This window comes from Corythoichthys intestinalis, chromosome 15 (genome assembly GCF_030265065.1).
Source record: "Corythoichthys intestinalis isolate RoL2023-P3 chromosome 15, ASM3026506v1, whole genome shotgun sequence".
Lineage (NCBI taxonomy): Eukaryota > Metazoa > Chordata > Actinopteri > Syngnathiformes > Syngnathidae > Corythoichthys > Corythoichthys intestinalis.
The window spans coordinates 41,214,685-41,241,921 of NC_080409.1; the positions used below are offsets into that span (position 1 = coordinate 41,214,685).

General features: G+C 40.6%; 1 protein-coding gene across 4 annotated transcripts in view; it reads left to right on the plus strand.

Moving 5' to 3' along the window:
- The window catches only part of fermt2 (FERM domain containing kindlin 2), an 82,873-nt gene that overhangs the window by 47,226 nt on the left and 8,410 nt on the right, over positions 1–27,237 (plus strand). The window contains exons 4-16 of one of the 4 annotated variants that reach the window (XM_057858688.1): positions 2,134–2,262; positions 5,632–5,664; positions 8,432–8,657; positions 8,730–8,832; positions 10,110–10,217; positions 12,519–12,653; positions 13,608–13,657; positions 15,710–15,834; positions 15,920–16,026; positions 16,112–16,330; positions 22,149–22,169; positions 24,559–24,683; positions 24,756–24,897. In XM_057858688.1, the coding sequence (XP_057714671.1) occupies positions 2,134–2,262; positions 5,632–5,664; positions 8,432–8,657; positions 8,730–8,832; positions 10,110–10,217; positions 12,519–12,653; positions 13,608–13,657; positions 15,710–15,834; positions 15,920–16,026; positions 16,112–16,330; positions 22,149–22,169; positions 24,559–24,683; positions 24,756–24,897 (1,523 nt within the window). The remainder of the gene's footprint in view (positions 1–2,133; positions 2,263–5,631; positions 5,665–8,431; positions 8,658–8,729; positions 8,833–10,109; positions 10,218–12,518; positions 12,654–13,607; positions 13,658–15,709; positions 15,835–15,919; positions 16,027–16,111; positions 16,331–22,148; positions 22,170–24,558; positions 24,684–24,755; positions 24,898–27,237) is intronic. The other 3 variants (XM_057858689.1, XM_057858690.1, XM_057858691.1) reach the window with 3 other exon arrangements.

The following is a 27,237-nucleotide window of genomic DNA, read 5'->3' on the forward strand; positions in this document are numbered from 1 at the left end:
GATACAATTAAAACACATTTAAATATAAGGTCTTTCAGATTTTTTTTCCCCAGGATAAAATGGATTTTACACTATTTTTGTAAAGCAACTTCAGAAATTACATTTGCAATACAACAGGTTTCCCTTTTAAGAGGACCTAGTCAAGGTGGTAGGTTGGTGATTGTCAAGTTGGTCACCTTAACTGGTGATTGTCAAGTTGGTCACCTTAACTGTAAAGTGCTTGGGAAAATCTTGCAATTGGCAGTGAAAGTTTAAAAAACAGCCACTAAATGGCAGTAGTTTACCATTAATTACCACAAAATAAAAAAGCTACACATGACCATTTCCCTTGGTAATTGTTTTTTTCTAATCACATTACAAGTATATAAAACACATGTTAATCCTTTGTTAGCTATTGAAGACATTTCTTTTAATCAGATAGAGAAAATCCATACTCTTATTCAATCGAGAAAAAAATGTAAATATACCAGGAGGTGTTTTACTATCACCTACATTATAATTTGCCTATCACCATGCCATGTTATTCAGATCAACGTTACCCCGCACTCGTTCCAATAATAGTGTCAACCGTGTTGTGTATTTGAGGGTGATGGTGGTGTTGTGCCGACAAATGTCTTCCCGCGTGAAATGTCCGCCCTGACGGGAACGCTTATTTATAACGCTTTATTGAGGTGAAAACATCAAATGTTTTCATGGACACATTACAGGAATGGATTTACGACTGTAAAATCGGTTTTAAATATATAAATTACACAAAGTAGTAGTACTGTATTTTAGTAACAAATCGTGGACTGGGCCACATAACCATCTCTGAACAGAAATGTATTAGTCTACAGGTTTTAATGACCATATCCCAATGACAATCACAAAGGTATGAAATTTATTAGTTCAAGCAGAGTAAAATAATACATATTCACGGTACAAGAAAATCGTTTCCATGTCCGTCGTTTGGTAAGAAAAACTGTTTGTACGAGTGACGTGTGGGCGCTCAATAATAAAATAAATAAGCAAATAAATAAAATAAACGCTCAATAAAGCGTTATAAATAAGCGTTCCCATCAGGGGGGACATTTCACGCAAGGCGGCTATTTTTCGGCACAACAGTTGTTGATCTACGACTCCGGTTTATCCATGCTAAGGCTAGTGCACCTGCCAATACCCCATTGAACATGGCTAACTCGAGTTAAAACTACGAAATTCACATTCTATCGAAAGGCAAACCGTGCAGAAATACATTATTGCATCTAACACATTTTAATTGGAGAAATTGGCAACTTACTTTGAAATGTTAAGCAGGTCCACTGCCTTCGCATGACCCATAAACTACGACCCAAAGTATCTGGATGCGACTTGGTCGCCGATCCAATACCTCACATGCTGGTCCAACTGTTTGGACTTGGTTGTCTTGTTGAGGCTGTCGTCGGACATAACAACTAAGGCATCTGAGCAGTTCCTTACGTTAGCACACAGTACTGTGCGATTGCCTGCTGGATGCTAATGATGCTAACAGCGCGCACGCACGAGGTGCATTATGATTTGTAGTGCAGTGCATCGTAAAAATTCTACGCGTCATCTTCGTTATGGATTTAAAACAAAAAAAAAAAAACACAAAAAAAAAAAAAACTTCGTCACGGATATAATTTAGGTTGCACTGAAATATTCTTCAAAATTAAAACCACAGTGAAAAAATTCCAGACTTACGACAGCTAATTTAATACTTTTAATACCTTTAATAATGGAAAACTAAATTCAATGCTTTTTCAATACTTTTAATAACCCGCGGGTACCCTGACTGTGTTATTGTAAATTGGTTAAAAAAAAATTGGGGGGGGCGCAATATTATCGCATATCGCAATAATTAATGAGAATAATTATTGCACACTGAAATTTGTTATCGCAACAGGCCTACATAAAACGCTTCATGATTATTAGTATCATTATTTTCTTGGTCAGCGATGAAGATTATTATGACTGCCGCGCGAACGGACATTTACATGTCTCTGGGTTTCAAATGACAATGAATTATCATTTATTTACATGAAAATGGTTCTAAAATTCGAACTATTAATCTTGTGCATAGCCCTGACTTTTCCCTTGAGGTTTAACCAATTAACCGTCTGTCTTTTCTCGCAGATATCCGTCATCCAGAAGAGTTATCTCTACTGCGTAAACCGCGTGATCCCAAAAAGAAGAAGAAAAAGTTGGAGGAGGCCGAGGAGGATGATTTGGAGATAGAGGGTCCACTGTTAACTCCTGGATCTGGTTAGTCACTGATCTTAGTTTTGTATGTCACTGAAACATTTTGGGCATGCTGTCATAAACCAAAATGTGACAATTTCAAATGGTCCCCAATGGCACATCAATTTTGAGTTTTGGTCCTCAAGGCACCACATTGCGCTGATTCAAACATATACGAGCCCGCGTGGCTTCTGCTGGTCTGCCTTCTTTGGCGGGGAGGATGACGGATGGTTGAGATTCCACACATAGTTGGTCACGCTGCCATTTTAAACCCCCGGCTATGCCGTGCACCCCCTTCCCCCCAACACACACACGCACACTCTGCTTCAGCTAGCCTAGGCTGAATTATGACCCAAGTGGACAGGTTGGAGCTGAACACACCAGAGTCAGCACCACTTTCAACATTAATCCCACAACACCGCTAAAAATCATACATTAATGTGTGAAATCAACATTGGAAAAAAAAACAACCATGGAGGATTTCATGGAGGATGACACAAAATATTTCGTCATTTCATTTCCTCCAGGGTGTCTTTTTCTCTCGATGGACAGATATATGATTTCTCTTTGACGATGCCAAAGAGTAATAAACGACAAGAATGTGCATAATGTTTCCCCACTTCAGATCACATGCTATAGCTCGGCAAATTGCTTGGCGTCATTCTGTCCTGGGTGTAAGTGAGGGCCTGGCTGGTTAGCCTCTGTATCTCCTGATTGAAATCACAACCAAGGGAGGAAACGATGTAATTACTACCAAAGCTATTACTCCTCCTGCACACTTAAAGGGCAGATGAAAAGTATGTCGGATTTCTGTATAATTTGACCAATTCAAAGAGGAGTTAGAGGAGTTCGTCAAAACGACTACGTAATTTCTACCGCGAAACTACGAGAAGAATTTTCGGGTTTTAATTTTTTTTTGCACTCTGTCAATACTCCCTTCCCAAACCCAGAAGTGTGACGTCATTTACAGAAGGCAACAGAAGACATGGCGGACTTTGTCCATAGCAGCACCAGCGATAGTGATATTTCCAGTGAAAGTACCCGTTCAGGATCGCTTTTTCGTGACGTTAGTTCCCAGGAAAGATTATCTACAATTAATCCTTTCATTTTTAAACCTGAGGCGTCAGATGACGACGATTTACTCGGCACAGCAAACGGTGGTGATGATGCTCATTGGCGACTTGACACTTCATGAAAGGAAGAGTGGTAAGCCTATGTCTTTGCCTGGCACGGCCAGACTGTTCTCCCTGTATTTTTCAAACACTGTGAGAATAGTCTGGGACCCAGCCCATTAACGGCCTCTTGAGCAAGAACAAAATCAACCGTCCAATCAGATTCGTTTATTTGCGTGACGTGTTCTTAACGAGTAACGTCACTCTTCCGCGTCGGAAGTCTTCTCCACAACAACACAAATGACGAACGGGAGAGCCGAGAATATGTTCCAATCCACGGTAAAATCAGTTTTAAATTAACAAAAACACATAGACACAAGTCATTGACAACTGGCTGTCTCGCGCTAGCCATGTTAAATAAACTTCTCCGTTCTCCACTCCCGCCGCGCGAATTGTCGCTTTACCAACGTCACGTCTGCCCGTCGCTGATTGCTCCACTCCACTGTCTGTTTGCTGTGGCTTGCTCCGCCCTGGAAATCTGATCCGCTCATTGGTCGCTAGACTCTATAGCTGGAACAGGGGTGAGTCTGGTGTACCAGGCTACCTATGTCGAGCATCATGATTTCTCTCTGAACCTTTCTTTCCCCACCAAACCGGACTCCCTCAACGCTTCGGCTGCACCTAGAAATTCTGTCTATAAAAATCATGAACAGAATCGGTGATAAAGGGCAGCCTTGGCGGAGTCCAACCCTCACTGGAAACTAATTCGACTTACTGCCTGCAATGCGGACCAAACTCTGACACCAGTCGTACAGGGACCGAACAGCCCTTACCAAGGGGCTCGGCACCCCGTACTCCCGGAGCACCCCCCACAGGACTCCACGAAGCACACGATCGAACGCCTTCTCCAAATCCACAAAGCACATGTAGACTAGTTGGGCGAACTCCCATGCACCCTCGAGGACCCTGCCGAGGGTGTAGAGCTGGTCCACTGTTCCGGCCGGGACGAAAACCACACTGCTCCTCCTGAATCCGAGATTCTACTTCCCAACGGACCCTCCTCTCCAGCACCCCTGAATAGACTTTACTGGGGAGGCTGAGGAGTGTGATCCCTCTATAATTGGAACACACCCTCCGGTCCTCCACCCCAGTCTGCCAATTCAGAGGCACTGTCCCCGATGTCCACGCGATGTTGTAGAGGCGTGTCAGCCACGACAGCCCCACAACATCCAAAGCCTTTAGGAACTCCGGGTGGATCTCATCTACCCCCGGGGCCTTGCCACCGAGGAGCTTTCCAACCACCTCAGTGACTTCAACCCTAGAGATTGAAGAGCCCACCTCGGAGTCCCCAGACTCTGCTTCCTCAAATGAAGGGCTACGTTATCTTTTGTTGTAACTTTGAGGATTTTGTGCTATCGGAGCCAATATTTTACTACACCTTTGTTTGCGCATATGACTGAAGAAATCAAGAATTGACCTGCAGAGTGAAAATACCCTTTTTTTTTGGAACTCAACTTCCTTTTGCTGATGTTATGTAATTTGAATCAACAACTCTTCGTCTGGTCACTATTAAGCGGTATTCACCATTTTAATATAATTAATCAATTTTATTGCCTGCAATTGACAACAATTGGCGTCAAATTTATGTTCAGCCGTCTGATCCATTTTGCCTGGAAGGGCTGAGAGTAATCGTTTGAGCCAAAGAGTTAATATATTAAATATCATTTTGGTTTAATACCCTCATTTGTGAATTATGCTTGAAAACATAAATTACAGCATCCTCGCACCATACGGTCGGAGCAGCAAAAAGTGTTTGGTTAGCTCCAAAGTTCTATGACCAAATATTTCCATATGAAGGCTGGAGGCCTCACCCTCTATCTTTTTAAAAGTACGGTTTTTAAATAGTCTTGTGCCAAAAACAATAAAGCACATGGAATGAGTCAATTTTAATACTTGAGCTAGTTTTTCCTGGGTTTTGGCTTACATGTGATTACTTTTTGTAAGACCTGGGCCAGCATTGACACTTGGGATTGTCACAAAAACACCTCGCCCATTTCGACTCTTCATTGAATGTCTCAAAATGGGCTGAAATTCCATTTCCCGCCTCTGCAATGAGGCTAACTTGAGTCATTTATTGCTATCATCTCTGAAAATAAACAATATCTCCTCATACTTTCTTCCTTTTGACCTTTCTTTGCCTTCTTGACAAAAAGGTTTCCTGAATATTCCCATTAATGTTTCCTTGACTGTCCTCTATTTTCCCTTCCTTTCTTCATCCTAGCCTCTGAAATAATATACATCGGACCTGTCAAAGGTGAGTTTTTCCCTCTATCCTCTGCTGTTTCTGCATCACTGCTTCCTCGCCTTCCCATTCCTTCATTCCCACCTCTGCCACAGCTGCTGTGTCGAGATCACATGACTTCCTTAACCTTCACAGCTTAGGCAGGTTGGCTGACTCTGAGGGCAACCTTATGTGACCGCAGACCTCTGTTAAGTTGGGCAAAGATTTTGTTTCAGACAGTCACAGTGATATATCCAGTCCTGAGTGGTTCTGTGTGAAAGGCAATTTTACAGCTTTAAAGGAAGTATCAGCAGCATAACAGCACTTGAACCAATTTGAATAAAGACTTGAAAGCTTGAATATGGGTATGAAGTTTAACGCCCTTGAGTTTAATTGTTGCTGTCGAACAAGTAATTTGCATCACACCAGACATCAGCACAGGCATTATTACGCACCCAGTGACTCAAGGTTTTGTTTGATATACTGTATATAGGGCTTGGATGCACAAATTTTCCAGAAACTTTGTGTAACAGATGCTTCTGGCTCACTGGTTGAGATCATTGTGACGAGTTAACTAAAATTTTGCATGAAGGCAAATCCTCTGTCTAAAAAAGAATAGCGGGAAGCCAAAAAGTGGTTAAAAATTCTCAGTTCTTCCTCTTTTGTGTGTGAAAAAAATTTCACGGCAGACACTGGCACGGAGTCACTTTTTTAATTTACTCTCATAATGCAAACTGCTCTGGATGAACGGGCTAGGTTCATACCGCACGTCTTAATGCACAATTCCGACTTTTTTGTCATATCTGTTTTTTTGATTGGCTGTTCAGACTGCCTTTGTCCATTGAGCCTGTTCAAGTATCACGCATGCGCACTAATTCGCAGTCTGAGATGTGCTGAGCAAATTGACCCGCATGCGCAGGAGCATCAAAAAATATGACTGCACATGACGTACACACATACGGACACTTTGCCCCGACTCTTGGCCGTGTAAGCAATCTTGAAATATTGCTCATTTGGAGCACAAAAAGAAAACCGAACTTTCTCAGGCTTATCCCCTCCTGCCAATTTTAGTTTTTTATGACTGTTGTTAAGCCCGCCTCTTCCCTAAAAGCCGCGTTCAAGGTAGGCGCTAATGCTAATGCACAGCTCCATCGGTACCGTAGCACCCGGTCACTCTCGCTCTATGCTGACGTAATTGCTGCATGAATTCCGATTTGGGGGACTTGACAGTTCAGACCGCAGCCACATTATGGAAAAATGTGGCCCAGATCAGATTTTAACCACATACGATAGTGACTTGGATCGGATTTGAAATGGTCCGCTTTTATGTGACTTTTCCCCGTTCAGACCGTCAAGTTATTGCCTCAATTAAGTCAGAAAAACACGAAAAAAATCAGATCTGTGCATTAAGACCTGGGTATGAACTTAGCCTTATTTGATTCATCTTGGATGCACTACTTCCTCAAGTGCTACTAGATCAGTGTCCAAATTCATGTAATTGAAATGTAAAAACTCAGACCTACATAATTGTAGTCTATGCCCAGATTTTAAATCTTGTAGCTTTCTTAGCAAGGTCTTCACTGTTTTTTTAAGAACCGTCCTCAATTTCAGGAGCGAAAAATAGTTTAAATATCACACTTAACAACCTCTGCTGGTCTATCTATGAAACCCATGTGTGGGAGTCTTAGGGAGTAGATGCATGTAAGCTTTCGATGTGACTTTTACTCTCTTATCAGAGAGTCTGTAAACAGGATGGAGGAGTTGTTTTTAAACCATTTTTTTCTTGGTTGTACACTGTTTCCACTCTTGAATTGCTCAAGAGAGCCTTGTGGGAGAGACTTGTAGGGCTCTTCCTGACCTACTGAACTCGGGCATTAGAGAAAATCCGACAAGAAGCGCATGAATAACACCCTTTGCTGGTGAGGATGGGTGGCCCCCTTCGCTTACACCCTGTTCTCATGACCTCTGTTTGAAACATAAACCAAGCCCTACTTCCTTATTTCAGAAATGAATTCAGTACAGTGATGCTTGTTGATCCTACCGGGGGGTGTGGGAATAATGGTTTAACGGGGGTTGACACAAACAACAAGAAATATCTGATTCAGACACGTAATATTTCAATATTAAAGCACTTTGGCTCACATCCCCGGAAATCTTTCTGCTTCCCCTCTGTGCCAAGTTGTGCGGTTTAGTTTTCTGTGTGGAGTGCTCTCCTGACCCACTTTACTCACAATGGAGGTACACACATAAAGGTAATCTGGCAGATTTCCAGCATGATTTCACCCATGCCCACCAAAGGCCTGATTTATCCCATGGTTCCCAAACGTTAGCCACGTGCACCTCACAGAGACTACGTGGGGTTCCTCATTCTTTTGTGTGTACCCCCTTAAGTGGGTAAATCCTGATAAACTTGTGCATGCTGATCCACATCAGTCCCACCAGGACGATGTTATTGAAGCCACTCATCTGCAATGTGTGGGGCTGGTTCATGGCTGGGTTGCTAATAAGTGTGAGAGTGTTCACCATTTGTTTTTTTTTGTTTTTTGTCAATGTGCACTTGAAACGGAGCGACTACATGTGATTTTTGGGTTGTCATTCTGGTTATGATACAAGCATGAAATGTGGTATATATTTACCTTGTAGTCAAATCTTGGAATTTTAACTTTTATTATTCTACACCACAATTATTTGTCTGCCTAATTTTGTGTTTGTATCATCGAATACTTTTTTTTCTTTATAAACTTCTCTGCTCCTTTATTTGTTGGTTTGTAATGTAAGCTCTTAAATGGATTCCTTTCAGGAAGCATTTATTCCAGCCCGGGCTTGTACAGCAAAACCATGACACCCACGTACGACTCACGAGATGGCAGCCCGCTGTCACCCACTTCCGCCTGGTTCGGCGACAGCCCCCTGTCAGAGGGCAACCCCGGCATCCTTGCTGTCAGCCAGCCTATCAGTTCCCCGGACATCCTGGTCAAGCTTTACAAACCGCAGTCTCTGTTGGACAAGGCAAAGATTAACCAGGGGTGAGACCAACTTCACTTAGTGTACTGTATTCTGGGAGGTGTAGTTTAGATATGTTGGCTGTCTATCTACAGGTGGTTGGACTCCTCCAGGTCTCTGATGGAACAGGATGTCAAGGAGAATGAGGTGTTGCTGCTAAGGTTTAAATACCACAGTTTCTTTGACCTCAACCCAAAGGTAAATGACCATAAGTCAGTCATTAACTCATATATTATCATTTTATATTTTAAGATTATATGATTTATTACAAGATTTTGAAAGATTTGTTTTGATGCTCAATTTTTCTGTTGTTCTGACTGAAATTATTACCTTTTTGTGACAAAATAAAATCTTTTCCATTACAGATTATGTACAGGTAGTCCCTGGTTTACGAATGAGTTCAGTTCCTGCACTGACAATGTAACCCGTATTTCCGCATAAGTCACAATTAACCCTCTAAATACCTCAAAACACTCACGAAATAACATTTTTTAAAGAACTATCAAAAAAAAAAGCGTCATTGTACTGTCCTTGACGAGACGTTGGAGCTAAGTCCTAGCTAGACAGTGAGCTAAACTCCGAAATGACAGACCTTGTGGTTTGCTGACTTTATTCAGCTGCTCATGACATCAACAGGTGCAGAATCAAACTAAAATAATATGAAATTAAATCAGTCTCATCTTCAATATCAGCAATTCAAATTTTCATTTACAAGTAGCTGCTGATACAGCAATAACAAACGATTAGCATGTATTTGTTAGCGTCCGCACATCGTCAAAAACAATCAAATAAACTCGCCTCAAGTATTGGACGAGAATTGAAAACGCACAATAAACAGAACAAAAGGGGTTATATACAGCCATCGCCTCTGGATACTTCACAAGCAACAAATTTGCACGCAGGCTGTCCCCTCTGTCACCTGGCGGCTCTGTGTGTGCGTGACGCGTGTGAAAACAAAAGTCAACATTTACCAAAATTAAAAAAAAAAAAAAAAAAAATGACCAACGCAGGCGTCGCATAGTCGAAATCGCGTAAGTCTTTCCGTCCTAACCTGGGGACTACCTGTATTTAGAGGGCAATGATAAGACTTAAAAAGCCTAAAAAAATCACTGGTTGAAACCTGCAAAAAACCCAGTACATAGGCATATTATCATTTTTACAACTCTGAAATTTGGGAAACAGACCAACAACCTTCCTGTTTTTCTAACAGCTGTAATGCTACTTCATGAATTAACTAATTGGATGCCAAAGTAGACGTTCAATCAATTTCGACTGGGAGGGACTAGCAGAGTTTATTCCTAGTCCAAATGGATTGGGCGTCTATCGTTATCGGTGGCATTGAACATGATCATTCAATGACAGCCATCACAGTTAAAATTGATTTGATGTCTATGGTTGTCAATTTCAGTGAATGACTTGTATTTTCTAGTACATGCCAGTGTGTATTAACCACCATGAATAACATCCCTCCTCAGTATGACGCCATAAGGGTGAACCAGCTCTATGAGCAGTCCAAGTGGGCCATCTTGCTGGAGGAAATCGAGTGCACGGAAGAGGAAATGATGATGTTTGCTGCGTTGCAGGTAAAGCTGATTTAACACTCAGTCTGAATTGTTACATTTGAGTGGGGAAATCGTACGTACATATTAGGAGTGGGAACCTCTTGGTACCTCACGATACGATACGATTTGCGATACAAAGTTCATGATAACGATGATCTGACGATATGGCAATACAACTATTATCAGTACATTGGTCAGGAAATCATTCTAGGATATTCTACAAACAACTAATTAGGAGCAAAACAAGCTTCTGGTGTGAATTGGAATTAGTTTATCACTAGTAGACGTCCAATCCATTTGAAATGGAACATCTATGGCTGTCAGTGGGAGTCAATGCCAGGTAATTTGGTAATTTTGGGCAATTTAGGGTCTCACTGGAACAGCACCAAACAAAAGTTCCAGCATCATCACCTTGTCCAATGCAGATTTTTGACAAGGTGATGATGCTGGAACTTTTGTTTGGTGCTGTTTCAGTGAGATTTACAAAGATGATTGCCTGAAGAAGACATCAAAATTCCCTCAGTCCTTGATTATATGGGGCTGCATGTCAGGCAAAGGCACTGGGAGATGGATGTGGTTAAATCTTCAATAAATGCACAAGTTTACATTGAAATTTTAGACAGCTTTCTTATCCCTTCAATTGAAAATATGTTTGTCATTTTCCAAGATGACAATGCAGCATGCCACAGAGCTAAAACTGTTAAAGCATTCCTTGGAGAAAGACTTATCCAGTCAATGTTATGGCCTGCAAATAGCCCAGATCTAGCCCAGACCCTTTTGAAAACCTGTGGTGGAAATTGCAAAAAAAATGGTCCACAGCAAGGCTCCGACATGCAAGGATGATCTAGCAACAGGAAAGAGAGTTGGCACCAAATTAATGAAGAATACTCAAGTCCATGCCTCACAGACTGTAAACTGCCATAAAAGCCAGAGGTGGCGCTTCTAAATACTAGAGATGTGTTTTGATTGTTATTTCTTTGTTTGTTTCTCATGATTCCATATTTTTTCCTCAGAATGGGGTGATTCCATATATATTTCCCTGCACTTGCTCTATAAAAGTAACACTTACTGACCACCACAATGTTTTCTATTCGTTTTTTTTAGTGTTTCTGAATGCTAAAGAGTTGCACTTTTGAACTAATTCATTATTTTTTCAAGCTTTTTATCTCAGTTTGTTCTACATGATAAAATGTCTGAGTGAATGCTCGTCAGAGACTGATGATTGCATACTTTTTTCTAGGGATTGTATTATGGTGGAAGATTTTGAGAACAACTTGTTGATTCCTTTTTTTTTTTTTTTTTTAAACATTGACACCTTTTTAAAACGATACCTCCATTCTTGGCAGGAGCATATCGATAACCGTTTGGGATACAAAGTATCATGATATATCACCATTTCGATATTTTGTCACACTCCTAGTACATACAATGTATGTGGAAAATCGGTTCAAATTTGAAGATTTACCCTAGAGAATTAATGTGAAAAATCGCCCTGTGTGCGCCCTGTCTTATGTATTATTTACAATTTCAGACTGTAGGATCTTGAGGACGCCACCCTGTCTTCACCCTCTTAGGGTTTAATTATAGAGCATCTTCAGGCCATAGGATGCTGTGCTTTTGGGCCCCGTACCAACTAGAGCCCAGCAGGACACTGTTCTCACTCATGAGTTTCATCTGCCCGGTTATAATTAACTGGTTTCCCGTTACTCCTCACTCAGGAGAGATGCTAATATAACTTGGGTGTTTGGAGGCTCCCTACTGTTTGATACTATTTTTCATCTGGGGTTGCATGAGCTAACGGTGTTGGCTGAGGTTTCACGAGACTGGAAGGTGGATACCAGAGGCTAAATAAAGAGCAGGGTTACCCGCATTCAGTACGTCGCTGGCTACTGTTGGCAGCACATTGAGATGAGATAATCAGGTGTTAGAAAATAGACTGGGGTGTCATTTTGAACTTTGAAGCTAACAGGAAATAAGTTCGCTAGGGCCTAGCTACGGCTCGGGCAAATGTTTAAAAAGTGAGTGATGAGTCACATTAACGCACTTTGTCCCACATTAGCCAACCTTAACTATGAAAATGTGTGTCCCATGGGTTGACATCTGTTCATTGAAATTGGCAATGGAAATATCATTTGTCCACATCTTGTCATGGCTCATGTTCTCTCTAAAATATAAATAAGTCTTGATATGAGACTGAAAAATATGCAGAAACGGTCGGAAACCACAATTGGGGAAAGCCGATTTTAAGCACAATAAACTGTTTTAATGATTCCCAGTCATGGAATATAATATATTATTCTCCTCCTACCTCTCTCCCGCCAGTACCACATCAACAAGTTGTCCATTATGTCGTCAGACAACCATATGAATAACAGCGAGAAGGAGGTGGATGAAGTGGATGCCGCCCTCTCCGATCTGGAGATCACGCTTGAGGGAGGAAAGACGTCCAACGCCCTGGTAGGTGAACAACCGCCAAATGACCGCATAGGTCAAGATTAGAGATGACCTGATATATTGACTTGTGATCCAATTTTTTTCAAGATATGTTTTGATGATAAGAATCTAATGTCGATCCGATCCCAATATTTGTAGACAGTTTTTAAAAAATGATGTAACGAGTAAATGACAAATCATATTTTCCATATTAAAGTGAGCCCTGATGATGCCTTGTCGAGGAATGCTGTATTTACAAATATTACGCTATGCAGTTTTACTATTTTTGGTTTCTAAAGATGTTTGCCTTTGTTTTAAAACAGCCGAAAAATGCGATGGTGCTAAAAACTAGATCGACTCCCATCTTGTGACCAAATCTGATACTCCAAAAATAGTTCTATCGATCACTGATACCATTCCTGAGGATCAGATAGGGACAATACAACTCAAGATGGGCTTTATTCTGACGATAAACAGACCCATAACAGTATTTCTACAATACCCAAAAAGCACTAAGGCAAGGCTCTGAAAAAGTAATGACCTGTTGATGCCATGAAACGTTGGTATAGTACTACCTTTGACTAAAGGAAGCTGCTCAACTCACTGGAACAGTTCTTTGGCAGCTATATGCTACCAGAGTATAGCCCAAAAAAACGGCGACAGAGAATTAGGAAAAATGCATAGTAGAAGTTGAGTGCCCGTGACGCCCAATCCAATTTAACTGGGATGGTTGGTAGTGATAGGCTTCAAGTAACGGCTGTACATTTTACTGATTGGAAAAATTGTTTAATCTGTTCCCCATAACAGTGCCACAATACGTTTCCATTTGTTGTTGTGCAACTGATTTTAAAACCAAATCAAGTAACTCAGCTGAGCATGGCATCATTTCATCACCCTGCTAATTGTTAGGATTGTCTCGGGTTTGGCTAACATTTGAATTTGTCCTTTTTTTTTTTTTCTTTCAACTCCTCCTCGCAGGGTGACATCACGTCTATTCCCGAGCTAGCGGACTACGTCAAAGTCTTCAAGTGAGTCCACCGCTAGCCGATACCACAAGACCGCTTGTTCATTGAGAAAACATTACCATGCGTGGGGGCAGGGTAGTGCATTTATTCTCAAAGCAGGAAGCAGGAAATGGCCTTAAATAACTGCGAACGCGAGGCCTGTTTAATATCCATGTTGGCTTGTTTGCCAAAGGCCTTTCTGTGAAACTTTGAAGTTTCGGTCTAAGCACGTTTTAAAGCATATTCAGCCTTTGGCTTTGTGCCTTTGCTGACAAGCTGGTGAATCTGGAGCTGGATGGTGGGGAGGGGTGTCTCATAAAATGATTGGGGTTGATTTGAAAATTTATTTCCTCTTTGGCGCTATTATACCCAACCTCAGCTTGCCCTTATTCTCATTATCCTTCATCACTGCAAGGCTGAATTTACCCAACATGGTGACAAAATTCAGATCAAATGTGGATAAGAAGGTAAACAAAATCACAAGCTACATAAAAAGTGTTACTGATCTGATGAAGAGAACATATCGTGGAGGAGTATTCACATAGAAATCAATTGAATTTCACATTGCTTTGCTGCATAAACTACTATTCACTAGGGGAGTTTAAAAAAAAAAATCGTTATATTACGTCTCGCAATTCTCGTGTCAATTCAAAATCCAGCTGTATAGGTCCTTCCTTACACGTGTGTTTTTGGTGAAAATAACAATACAATGGTAGCACTTCTACTCCCGTCCAGTAGTTGGCAGCACACTGCAGCATTGCCTTGCGGTCTGCTGAAGTAACAACAACATTAGACTAAGCCGAGTAGAGATTTGTGTACAAAAGCAGGTTCGAACTAAAATGTTATAATGAAAGCAATATGTTGTTCAAACAAAAACAAATACTTGAGTGCTGAATGAGGTTTCAGAAATAAATTGATATAAATGTACTTTTATGCATACGCAAAAATTGATGGAAAGCAGACGGGGCAGTGGCCCAAAAATGTTATAGCATCTAATTGACCTTCCTATAATTATGGATTTACAACAAAGACCTAGCTGGTAAAATGTTGTCTAAGAGTTGTAAAGCAACAAAAATGAATGAAACCCTATAAAGTATTTCATAATAGGTCAAAATTATTTTTCAAACAGATCATGTGACTAGCACCTTAGAGGCTGTCCTTTGCGTTGCTTAGCCAAAACTACACCTGAGGAGGCAAGATGGATATTTGGAATTTCTTTGACTTTTGGGGAGGGACAAAAAATGAAACAAACTCCGCCTATGCTATTATTAGGGCTGTCAAAATTATCGCGTTAACGGGCGGCAATTAATTTTATAATGAATCACGTTAAAATATTTGACGTAATTAACGCACATGCCCCACTCAAACAGATTAAAATGACAGCACAGTGTCATGTCCACGTGTTACTTGTGTTTTTTGGTATTTTGTTGCCCTCTACTGGCGCTTGGGTGCGACTGATTTTATGGGTTTCAGCACAATGAGCATTGTGTAATTATTGACATCAACAATGGCGAGCTACTAGTTTATTTTTTGATTGAAAATTTTACAAATGTTATTAAAACAAAAACAGGGGTTTTAATATAAAATTTCTATAACTTGTACTAACATTTATCTTTTAAGAACTACAAGTCTTTCTATCCATGGATCGCTTTAACAGAATGTTAATGTTAATGCCATCTTGTTGATTTATTGTTATAATAAACAAATACAGTACTTATAATGAACAAATACAGTACTTATGTGCAGTATGTTGAACGTATATATCCGTCTTGCGTCTTATCTTTCTATTCCAATAATAATTTACATAAAGATATGGCATATTTTATAGATGGTTTGAATTGTGATTAATTACGATTCATGAATTTTTAAGCTGTGATTAACTCGATTAAAAATTTTAATCGTTTGACAGCCCTAGCTATTATGTCCATTTTTTTTTCTAAAGGGATATACAAATATTGTAATAATCGTCTTCAAGTGTAGTATTGGGATAATCGGGATCAAATTAAATCGTGATACGAATCGCATCGCCAGATATGAGACAATACACACCCCTACTATGTACAATGTGTTTTCCAGACCCAAGAAGCTGACATTGAAGGGGTACAAGCAGTACTGGTGCACGTTCAAAGACATCACAATTTCCTGTTACAAAAGTAAAGAAGAAGCGCACGGGACCCCTGCTCACCAAATGAACCTCAGAGGTGCAAATGGATTAAAAAACATTTTGACCTACACATGTCCAAATCTGCCCTGTCTAACGTTTGAACGTTGGTGCTGTCACTTCAGGGTGCGAGGTGACCCCGGATGTGAACATATCAGGTCAGAAATTCAACATCAAGCTGCTAATCCCCGTAGCGGATGGCATGAACGAGATCTGGCTGCGATGTGACACAGTAAGCCCTCAGCTTCGGCCGTCTTAAAATGTCGTGGACACTTTGGTTTGAGTTCAGTGACGTAATTTTGGTACTTTTTCTCCAGGAAAAGCAGTACGCTCACTGGATGGCCGCGTGCCGCTTAGCGTCGAAGGGGAAGACAATGGCGGACAGTTCTTACAACCTAGAAGTGCAGAACATCCTGTCCTTCCTCAAGATGCAGCACATGAACCCTGACCCGCAATTCATCGAGCCCATCACCACTGACATTAACCCAGAGTGTCTTGTGTCGCCACGCTACCTGAAAAAGTACAAAAACAAGCAGGTGAGTCAAAAGTGGTTGCAAGTGAAGCGTGACTAACGACAATAAAAAAGCAAGAACAGTACATTCCGGTAACCCGTTAGTTACCAATGTGCTTGTGTGCTCTCAGTGAGACACCAGACGGTTTGTGTTGAGGCTTTGTGAGTGTTGAGTGGAGCTTCTTGACTTGTTAATGACTCTGCTGGGGGAGTGAATTGGAACAGAGTGTCGCTGATGCTTCCCAGATGGGCGCCTCCTGGCATCGGCCATGTCTTAGCCTGGAATGCTTTCCCATCTTGTCTTACCAAGTAACAGATACTGCTGTGGACAAACACATTAGAAAGACCTGAGGGTCCTTGAACAACTATGTCACCGCCCCTCATTGTCAGAGACGGGAGAAAAAAAATTGCATTCTGTTGCTTATTCAAGTTAGTTTGGTTTGTTCACGATCTGCCAAACAGCCGCTTTTAGGGAATGTCACTGCAACTAAATAGTGCTCATATCTGGACAGTTGGCTGTGATGGCTGAAATGATCATGTTTCAGTACCATTGACACAAATAGATGTCCAATTCATTTGAATTGGGCGATCATTTGATGCGGTTCAATACATTTCTCTGTGTGGCCCATGTCCCTTATCCCCAACATCTTAATGAAGAACTCCACGTCAACAAACTAAACATCTCTTGTAGTGTCTGTACGTCGTGTCGTCTTTTGTGCAGTAAGGAATAGAAAGTACAGCTCAGTTTGGCCGGGAAATGTAAATACTAAGGCTAAGCAATTTAACTATTTAACTCACAAATTAACGCATTGAAATAAATTTTAATCGCCCATTAACATCAGAGCCACCACAAGACAAGACAAAGTTAAATCTTTTGTTTGCCTTCTGAACAGATTAGATTGGGAACAGTGTGCCCCAATTAAATCTGAATAACCTAGTACATCAGCCCCAATTTAATCAGAATAACCTAGTACATCATAATCATTATTTCATATATCCACTACAAGTATACTGTATATCACATATCAATCTGAAAAATGTCCAGTCGAGACCTGTTTCATTGGAGGAACCTTTTATAAAAAATATACGGCTGCTAATTGGACGACGGCTCTTCTCATCACATTTGCAAAAACATTTCTAAAAGTTAAAAAAAAAAAAAAAAAAAAAGCTTGTAGTAATGTTCTTTGCTCCTCTTTGATTGAGCAAATAGAGTGTATTTAAAAAAAAAAAGTTGGTAAATTGACCTATCTATAAGACCTACTTCGCATTCCACCTTCGTATTCAAGCAGACTGCTCTTTCTCCTGATTGGCTCGAACGAACATCTGATTACCCAGGAAGTAGTTGGACTGTTGAGGTTTGCGAGACGATACTATATAATGAATCGATGAATCAGTACCGTTTTGTTTGCAAGGCCTATGGGCCTCAACACTGAACAGAACTCAGCCGCGTGGATTAAAGTTCCTCACATTATGGCCGCTGCAAAAAAAAACAAACAATGCGTTTACATACACAGCTATCTCCATCTTTAGACATCCAGCCTTATTTATGTGATATCTATGGCCTTGTTCAGATTGACAGCCAAAATTAGATTTTTAGCCCATTCAGATTCAACCTGGATGGCTCTTTTGTTGTCAAAACAGTCACAAAGTACAGAAATCTGATTTAGGGGAGACTGATTGAAACCACATACGAGAGGTAGTTTTATATCAGATGTGGGCAAGATGCCTCTCCGTCTAAACAGCCCAGATGGGTTTTGACTGTCCGTGACTTCACCGTATGCTGGATGATGCCTTCGTTGCCACAGCAACCTGTCAGGTGTGTCAATAATGTGGCCCAGTCTGAACAGGCCCAGATCTGATTTGGACACTTTCTAAAATTAGTCTGAACAGTCAGCCCTAAAAATCAGATTTGAGGAGGAATCCGACTGGAGTCAGATATGATTGCAGTCTGAAAGCAGCCTATGAAGCTGACCACTTTCTACTAACAGCATAATAGCATATACGACAACTGTCACGTAAGCAGCAAGATAAAACGACCTAATTTAATGTTTTCATTATAACAATGGTTGAGTCATGAGGTTATTTTTTGGGCATGAGAAATGTAATGTGTGGCATAGTATGTGAGGATGCCCTGAAATGCGTAAGAGACACTCTCACTGCGAAAGTTGAAAATCCTGATGAATTTTGAATTCATTATTGGTTTGCACACATGAAAATGCGATTAATCACAATCACAGAGTCATCTCAATAATTGGATTTAAAATTTTCAGTCGTTGCCAGCCCTAATAAAAACCCAAGCAAAGAAACAATACATGTAAAATCTACAGTACTTAAAGTTCCTGTGACACGATTAAAAAAAATCTTAAATAGCATTATTATGTGAATTAAAATCATAGTTTAGACGATTCGACTATATACAACGATTTGGCAAAGTGCAGATGACGAGAAATGAGTCTTTCAATCTGCCATTTAGCCCTGCCGGTCATTATACAGCAGCGCCCTAGCACCTCCATCTGGGTGATGATGTCGGCAGAATAACGATTTCAGCTGATTTAGAATTCAGCCCAATGTGGAAGATTCAGAATGACGAAAATGCGACAGTGAGCAGCGAATTGTCATCATTGTTTTTCTCTCTACTCCAATATTTTTCCAGGATATTCTTTTTATCCAAGTATTTTTCCCCAATTGCTAAATAAATTGTATGGTCATGACAAATAAGTCTTGTGCTAAAGGGGATATGAAATATTAAAAATGTATTTATTCAGTACGACAGGGCTAAATTACGGCATAATGGGCAGAATTGACGACTTCTTAAACCTCCCGAACAGTATTTTATGCCACCAGAGTTAGTCCGACTTTTGTCATTTCCCTGCCCCGGCTTCGGAGACGGAGGAAAGAGCGTAAACAAAACAGGAGGCGTGAAAGCTAGGCGATATGCTAACCCGAACCGAGTGGCTCTTCCAAGGTTTTTCCTCGCCTTTCGTAAACAAAAAATCCCACAAAATTGCCCCGACTCTTGCCGGTTAAAATGTTTGCCACGATCCAAGTATTTGACATAACATAAAACATGTAGCTTACTCCCTTCGTCATCCGTCCAATGGTCTCTTGATTGTCGGACTTGTTTTGCCCATTCTTCGCGGTGAACAGGATCTTCTGGAAATCCAAAAAGCCTCACACCACTCCCCCTGGTGTACTGTAGCAACAAAAGCCTGCAGCACATTGGGCTGGCATGACGCAAAAAAATAAACGAATTAATCTGCAAAATCAGCCGAATCAGCTGTCCTTCTGCATACAATAGTAATGGACCGGCTGTATTGTAAAGATGATTAGTTCGCTGACGTCCCATTTGCCTTCTTCCTCGATCCAGATACGGCGGGAAGCCACTCATTTTCATGGCACGGGATTTAAAAAAATTTGAATAAATGTATCGATCGCTTCCACTAGGGGTGTGACAAAATATCTAAATGATGATATATCGTGATACTTTGTATCCCAAAATGTTATTGATATGCTCCTGCCAAGAATCGAGGTATCGTTTTAAAAAGGCGCCAATGTCTAAAACATAAATAAAAATGAACCAACAAGTTGCTCCCAAAATCTTCCACCGTAATAGTGTCTCAATTAACTCTAGGGCTGCATTGACGGTGCTCAACGCCCAATCTATTTAGACTGGGAATGTTCGTTCATTCAAAACCAGAACATTCACAGTCATTCTATCTGATTTTCAGGGCATTTAAAGGTCACTTGCTGTTCATTTAAGGGTATTTACAGGTCATTTTCTGTTGAGTTTGAGTCACTGCCCATTCTTTTGGGTGATTCCCAGGTCACTTCTTGTTCTGTAACTCAAACTGAACAGGAAGAGACCCATAAAATACCCCCAAATCAACAGGAAATAACTGAAAATCAACAGTAAAATGAGCTTAATTTGGCCAAAATTACCTCATTGCCTGGCATTGGCTGCCACTACCGGCCATAGACGTTCAATCCATTTGAAGTGGGAGGGATGCTGCCACCCTCCCAGTTCAAATGGATTGGATGTCTGCAAGTGATAAACTCATTCCAATTCACAGCAGATGCTTGTTTTTCCTGTTTATTAGTTGTTGGTAGAATATCCTAGAAGGATTTCCTGACCAATGTATTGATAATCTTCGATATCGCCATATCGTCAGGTAATCGTTATCGTGAGCTTTGTATCGCAAATTTAATCGTATCTTGAGGTACCAAGATGCTCCCACTTCTAGCTTCCACACACATCCAAGCGGTCCTTTTCATTCAGGAGCATAAAATACCGTGGGTAATATGAAATAAACATGCCTTATTTTTGTGTCACAGTTACTTTAAATACAGCAAGAAAGTTGTACTGCATGTGGTTAGTTCTCACTACTGCCCGTTGTTCCTCTCATGATCTGTCACATGTAAGCCAGGATGAATTGCAGATTTGCGTGTAAGCATCAGTTTTGTGTCTTTGTGTGTGTACATTGGAACAGCTGAGTACACGGCTGCCATCAATGTGTTAAGAGGAGGGAGAGGTGGTCTCTATAGTTGACTCATTCCATGTGGTTTCATTTCAGTAAAAACGTGGTCTACAGTAAAGTACCATTACTCACAGGACTGGGTGTCTTGTAAAGTGAACAACGCAGCAAATACCACAGTATAGGGGTCATAGAAGTGCAAGGAAATAGGAGTAATGCACGAGAAAACTGCCTGGGAAAAGCAATGTCAGCTTTGATTCCCCCACCCCCTCCTCAAAGAGGACTTCCTGTTTGCAGAAAGTCCTACAGGACACACACGCAGGAATTTCCCATCCAATGCTCACACATGTTAAGAAAAGAGAAAACAACACAATAACAATCAACTTCCTGGGTGTGTGTGCTTAGAAAAAACGAATGGCGAGCGTTCTGTTTGATACTTGACCTACAGTACTCTCTAGTGGCTGTAAGAGGATTTGCAGTAATTGAAATTTGTCGTCTGAAGGACATAACTGCAGACATAACTGTTCTTCTATTTCCAACACATCCATGTAGGGCCGGCCCAGGCCATTTGGGGGCCCTAAGCAAAATAATACCGTAGGGGCCCATATTTTTGTAAAAATGTATTAAAATTGTAACCTTATATGCATCTTTCTTGATTCTTGATCTCTTAACTATGTACACGACATTGCCAAGCATTACCTTGAATTGTACATTAGGGGAAATCATCATCTTGTGAAGATGACGGCACTCCACCTCCAATTCCATACTGAGATACTTCTCAATAGCTCCTTTGAATCATCCAAAGTACAACATATGATTACGTGGAACAAAATTCAGCCCAGGAAAATATTGGTCAACAAAAACGTGTACTGTGGGGCAGGGCGGGCCCAGGCCATTTGGGGGCCCTAAGCAAAATAATGCAAAGGGGCCCATATTTTTGGCCCACCATTTCGTCACAGTGTACTGTGAAACACATACATGCAATCCAACCCATACGTCCATATTTTGTATATCAATCAGATTTTGTTGCACTGCATACTTCAATCTTCTCACCCCAAATCATTGTCAGTACTTACAGTAGATAGCGCCAAAACTTTTTCTAAAAGAGGAAAGAAAGAAGTTAAGGAAGAACTTTTATTTTTTTAAGCTCGTAATCAAGTCTCAAAACTCACAAAAGTCAAATAAAGCAAACTGTAGTAAACAAAATAGAACACAAATTAAACAATTGCCAGATTGGGGGCCTCTGGTGGTCAGGGGCCCTAAGCAGGTGTATAGGCTGGGCCGGCCCTGCATCCATGACTTGACTTCCTCCGTCCAATCGGGTTGACTGTTTCTCCTCCGTTTCTCATTTCTTCTGTCTTCACTCTCCAGCAAGGCTTAATCAGGGATTTGGTAAGTTCATCATGAGTGTCCACTGGGTGCATGTTTGACAAGTAGTAGTAGTAGCCTCGTCTCATGTAACCACATCGTAGTCTCAAATAGCAACCAGCGTGCTAGATTTAGCTCCTAACACGTTTAACACGCAACCGTCATTGTGTTAAAGGACCGCCGGCCACATATTTAATGCACGAGATCATCCACTTCATTGATTAATTCCCCACTCTGTTGTCGTCAGCATCGATTTGGCTTTTATCAGACCACTTAATGCTTGAGGAATGTAAAGCTCATCATCATCTGGAGCTCAACTTTCCACTCTGGACTTGCTCAAAGTAGCTTGAAGACAGGAAGTGTTTTTGTCTCGATTTAGCTACAGCTCAGTCATAAGAAGGCACAGAACTCTTTCAAATGGGTGTATTGTCAAAAATGTCCAAATCAGAGTTGTGACCGTAGAACCGATTTTTTTTTTTTTTTTTTAGACAGGAACAAGTGAAAGCAGGATAGCGTTCTCAAGTAGGGTTTCGAGTCAGCATGATGGTCTCAAAGTAGGATTCAAACCGTTTATAGAAGGGTTTTCAGACACTTTTCTGGTTTAATTTGAACTAAGCCTCATGAAATTCAATCAACCTGCTGATTGATGTTTAATCAGAAGAGTGACTCGGAAAGGTGGTTGGTTGTTAAGGGTGTCAAGCAGGTTTGTTAAACACAAGTCGTAGTTATGGTTATCTTCAAAGTGCCATTATGGCTCTCACAATGAATCAAGTAATACACAACTAACGGATGATCAAATGAATTGACAACTATTTTGACCTCTGACCTGGAAATATATATATTTTTTAACCTCTTAATATCAAATATTATTTATTATTTCTTAATTCTTATTTGTCATTTGTTATTATTTACATTTAATATTAGAAATAACAAGTGGAAGAACAATAATTTTTCTTTTGAAATTGTTTTTGGCGCCTTCTTTTTTAGATTTAAAAAAAAAAAGGGGGGGGGCTAAATATATATGGCGGAAAACACAGACAAGACTGAAAAAGCAGTTTCTGCTCTTGCAGTCCTCTTTAAAAAAAACTGCTGCATTTTAAGCCAAAACAACTGTTGTGTTTGATAGAACAATACATCTATATGCTGCCATAGCAGATTCATGGCGCATTAAGCCCCTGAACTATTTTTGATTTGTCCGTTTTACCCTGAAAACCCCCGTTTACAGACGTTGCGCAACCACTTTTGTTTCAACCCAGCCATAAAACGAAGGTAATTAATTATATTTATTTTTCAAAATGTCTGTCGTTTTTACCTTAGAATCACTAATTGATGTCTCATATTTCGTTTAAAAAAAATAAACGACTTTAAAAAATTATTCACTCACATATTTTAAACTTTTAAACAAATTATCTCACAATGAAAAAAATTGCGTCTGTAAAAAAAGTCAGATACCTACCTCATAACTATCGCTTAATTGTATATTTTTTTGTTACTGTCGCATTTTCTCCGATATGTTAAATGATAATCGATCCAAACAAAGAAAAATTGAAGAAAAAAAACGTTTAAAAGGGTAAATATATGAAAAAGAAAATCTCGACCACTCCTTGATGTCTGCGATTTCTGCATCGCGACCCTTGTTATATGACCATGTTTCACCCATAAAATCCCCCAAAAATCCGGCTGTGGTCATTCAAATATGTGTCTTAACACTCGATGATATATTTTACTTGGAGTTTTTGGATCGAAACAAGGTACGCGATAATATCTTGTTAAAGTCATGCCGTCTGTAATTCTGCTCTCGCATGCTCTCGCCTCCAGATAGGGTTTTGCTGTTTAAAAAACTTTTTTTTTTTTTTTTTTTTTAAAATGCCCTCCTGTTCAAAATTTTTCTTCCCCCAGAAAATAAGGATTTTAAGCTTTCCAATGATGTATCCCACATGCATATCGGACAATTTTGAAAGTTGGCCAAATTGGGGGTCTCAGAGCGGAACTTCGTCACCTGAGTGTTTTCCGCCATATATTTTTGTTTTTTAATTTAAAAACAAAACAGGGGGAAAAAAAGGTTTACTTAATTTTTTTAATTTTTGAAAAGAATTTCTGTAATGCTTGAGCGTTTTATCAAGCACTACAGAAATTTTATTTAGATTTTATTTCAGTGAGAAACATGAGGTCCACATGCACATTATTTACTTTCACGGGCCACAGAAATTGAGGTGGTGGGCCGGATCCGGCCCCTGGGCCATGGGTTTGTCACTAATGGTGTAGAGTGCATGCTTGCAGTGTTGCACGGGTTGGAGTTTTCCATGAGTCCTCCGGAAATCGTCTCCTCTGACCAGCCTGGTTTCACTCTGTGTGGGTCTTGATGATTGGCCATTTAACTCAAGTGGAGCGTTCAATGTTTAATGATTTTCAGATCTCGGCCCGCATCCTCGAAGCCCACCAGAACGTGGCCCAGATGAGTCTAATCGAAGCTAAGATGCGCTTCATCCAGGCGTGGCAGTCACTGCCCGAGTTTGGAATCACTCACTTCTTGGCTAAGTAAGATTTAAACCAAGGATAGACACATACACCACCATCCCATAGACACTAATAAGAACTTTGTACATTTAGGTTCCAGGGCGGAAAGCGTGACGAGCTGATTGGCATCACATACAACCGTCTGATCCGCATGGACGCCGGCACCGGGGATGCTATCAAGACCTGGCGCTTTAGCAACATGAAGCAGTGGAATGTCAACTGGGAAATCAAGATGGTAAAAGCAAGGGTTGATCTTTAGCATGTGGATTTAAATCCTGAGTTAATGTAAGGTTTCGCTTTCAAGGCAGACTTTATTCATTCAATGCCATAGACGATGATATTGATGATTTGACGTCTATCATCGTCCATGGCAGCCAATAAGTTAATCGTTTTCACATCAAAGCAGAGTGAGGATTTCTTAAAGGGAACCTCAGACTTGAAGACTTGTACGCTGTAATAAGCCACAATTGTTCTCTTTTACTAAATATGTTATTAGAAACACATAAAATATTGCCATTGATATAAAAATCTATAATATTTAGTACATGTTTTGACCTACAGAGGGCGCCATGTTTTACGCGCGCAACGGACGCACGGCGTGATGACGTAGTTTGTCACTCACTAGACGAACACTACCGGTCTTCTGCAATTCCTTCTACGCGGCGAGACGTCCAACATATGCGCTCATCAGTTAAAAGCGACGAGTAGGGTTGGGCATCGTTTGAAAATAAACGATTCCGGTTCAGATTCCGATTCCACGTTTCGATTCCGGTTCCGAACGATTCTCGATTCCGATTCTTGTAAGAGGCATAGTAAAAAAAAAAAAAAAAAATGCACGGTCAAAAAAATTGCTTCGTTTATATTAAAGTCTTAACTTCTTGATGATTTTTTTTTAAATAAAATGAACTTCTCACGCGGCTAATTTTAACTCTTATATACAGTGCCTTGCAAAAGTATTCGGCCCCCTTGAACCTTGCAACCTTTCGCCACATTTCAGGCTTCAAACATAAAGATATAAAATTTTGATTTTTTGTCAAGAATCAACAACAAGTTGGACACAATCGTGAAGTGGAACAAAATTTATTGGATAATTTAAACTTTTTTAACAAATAAAAAACTGAAAAGTGGGGCGTGCAATATTATTCGGCCCCCATGCGTTAATACTTTGTAGCGCCACCTTTTGCTCCAATTACAGCTGCAAGTCGCTTGGGGTATGTTTCTATCAGTTTTGCACATCGAGAGACTGACATTCTTGCCCATTTTTCCTTGCAAAACAGCTCGAGCTCAGTGAGGTTGGATGGAGAGTGTTTGTGAACAGCAGTCTTCAGCTCTTTCCACAGATTCTCGATTGGATTCAGGTCTGGACTTTGACTTGGCCATTCTAACACCTCGATACGTTTATTTTTGAACCATTCCATTGTAGATTTGGCTTTATGTTTTGGATCATTGTCCTGTTGGAAGATAAATCTCCGTCCCAGTCTCAGGCCTTGTGCAGATACCAACAGGTTTTCTTCCAGAATGTTCCTGTATTTGGCCGCATCCATCTTCCCGTCAATTTTAACCATCTTCCCTGTCCCTGCTGAAGAAAAGCAGGCCCAAACCATGATGCTGCCACCACCATGTTTGACAGTGGGGATGGTGTGTTCAGGGTGATGAGCTGTGTTGCTTTTACGCCAAGCATATCGTTTTGCATTGTGGCCAAAAAGTTCAATTTTGGTTTCATCTGACCAGAGCACCTTCTTCCACATGTTTGGTGTGTCTCCCAGGTGGCTTGTGGCAAACTTTAAACGAGACTTTTTATGGATATCTTTGAGAAATGGCTTTCTTCTTGCCACTCTTCCATAAAGGCCAGATTTGTGCAGTGTACGACTGATTGTTGTCCTATGGACAGACTCTCCCACCTCAGCTGTAGATCTCTGCAGTTCATCCAGAGTGATCATGGGCCTCTTGGCTGCATCTCTGATCAGTTTTCTCCTTGTTTGAGAAGAAAGTTTGGAAGGACGGCCGGGTCTTGGTAGATTTGCAGTGGTCTGATGCTCCTTCCATTTCAATATGATGGCTTGCACAGTGCTCCTTGAGATGTTTAAAGCTTGGGAAATCTTTTTGTATCCAAATCCGGCTTTAAACTTCTCCACAACAGTATCTCGGACCTGCCTGGTGTGTTCCTTGGTTTTCATAATGCTCTCTGCACTTTAAACAGAACCCTGAGACTATCACAGAGCAGGTGCATTTATACGGAGACTTGATTACACACAGGTGGATTCTATTTATCATCATCGGTCATTTAGGACAACATTGGATCATTCAGAGATCCTCACTGAACTTCTGGAGTGAGTTTGCTGCACTGAAAGTAAAGGGGCCGAATAATATTGCACGCCCCACTTTTCAGTTTTTTATTTGTTAAAAAGGTTTAAATTATCCAATAAATGTTGTTCCACTTCACGATTGTGTCCCACTTGTTGTTGATTCTTGACAAAAAAATTAAATTTCATATCTTTCTGTTTGAAGCCTGAAATGTGGCGAAAGGTTGCAAGATTCAAGGGGGCCGAATACTTTTGCAAGGCACTGTAAATAT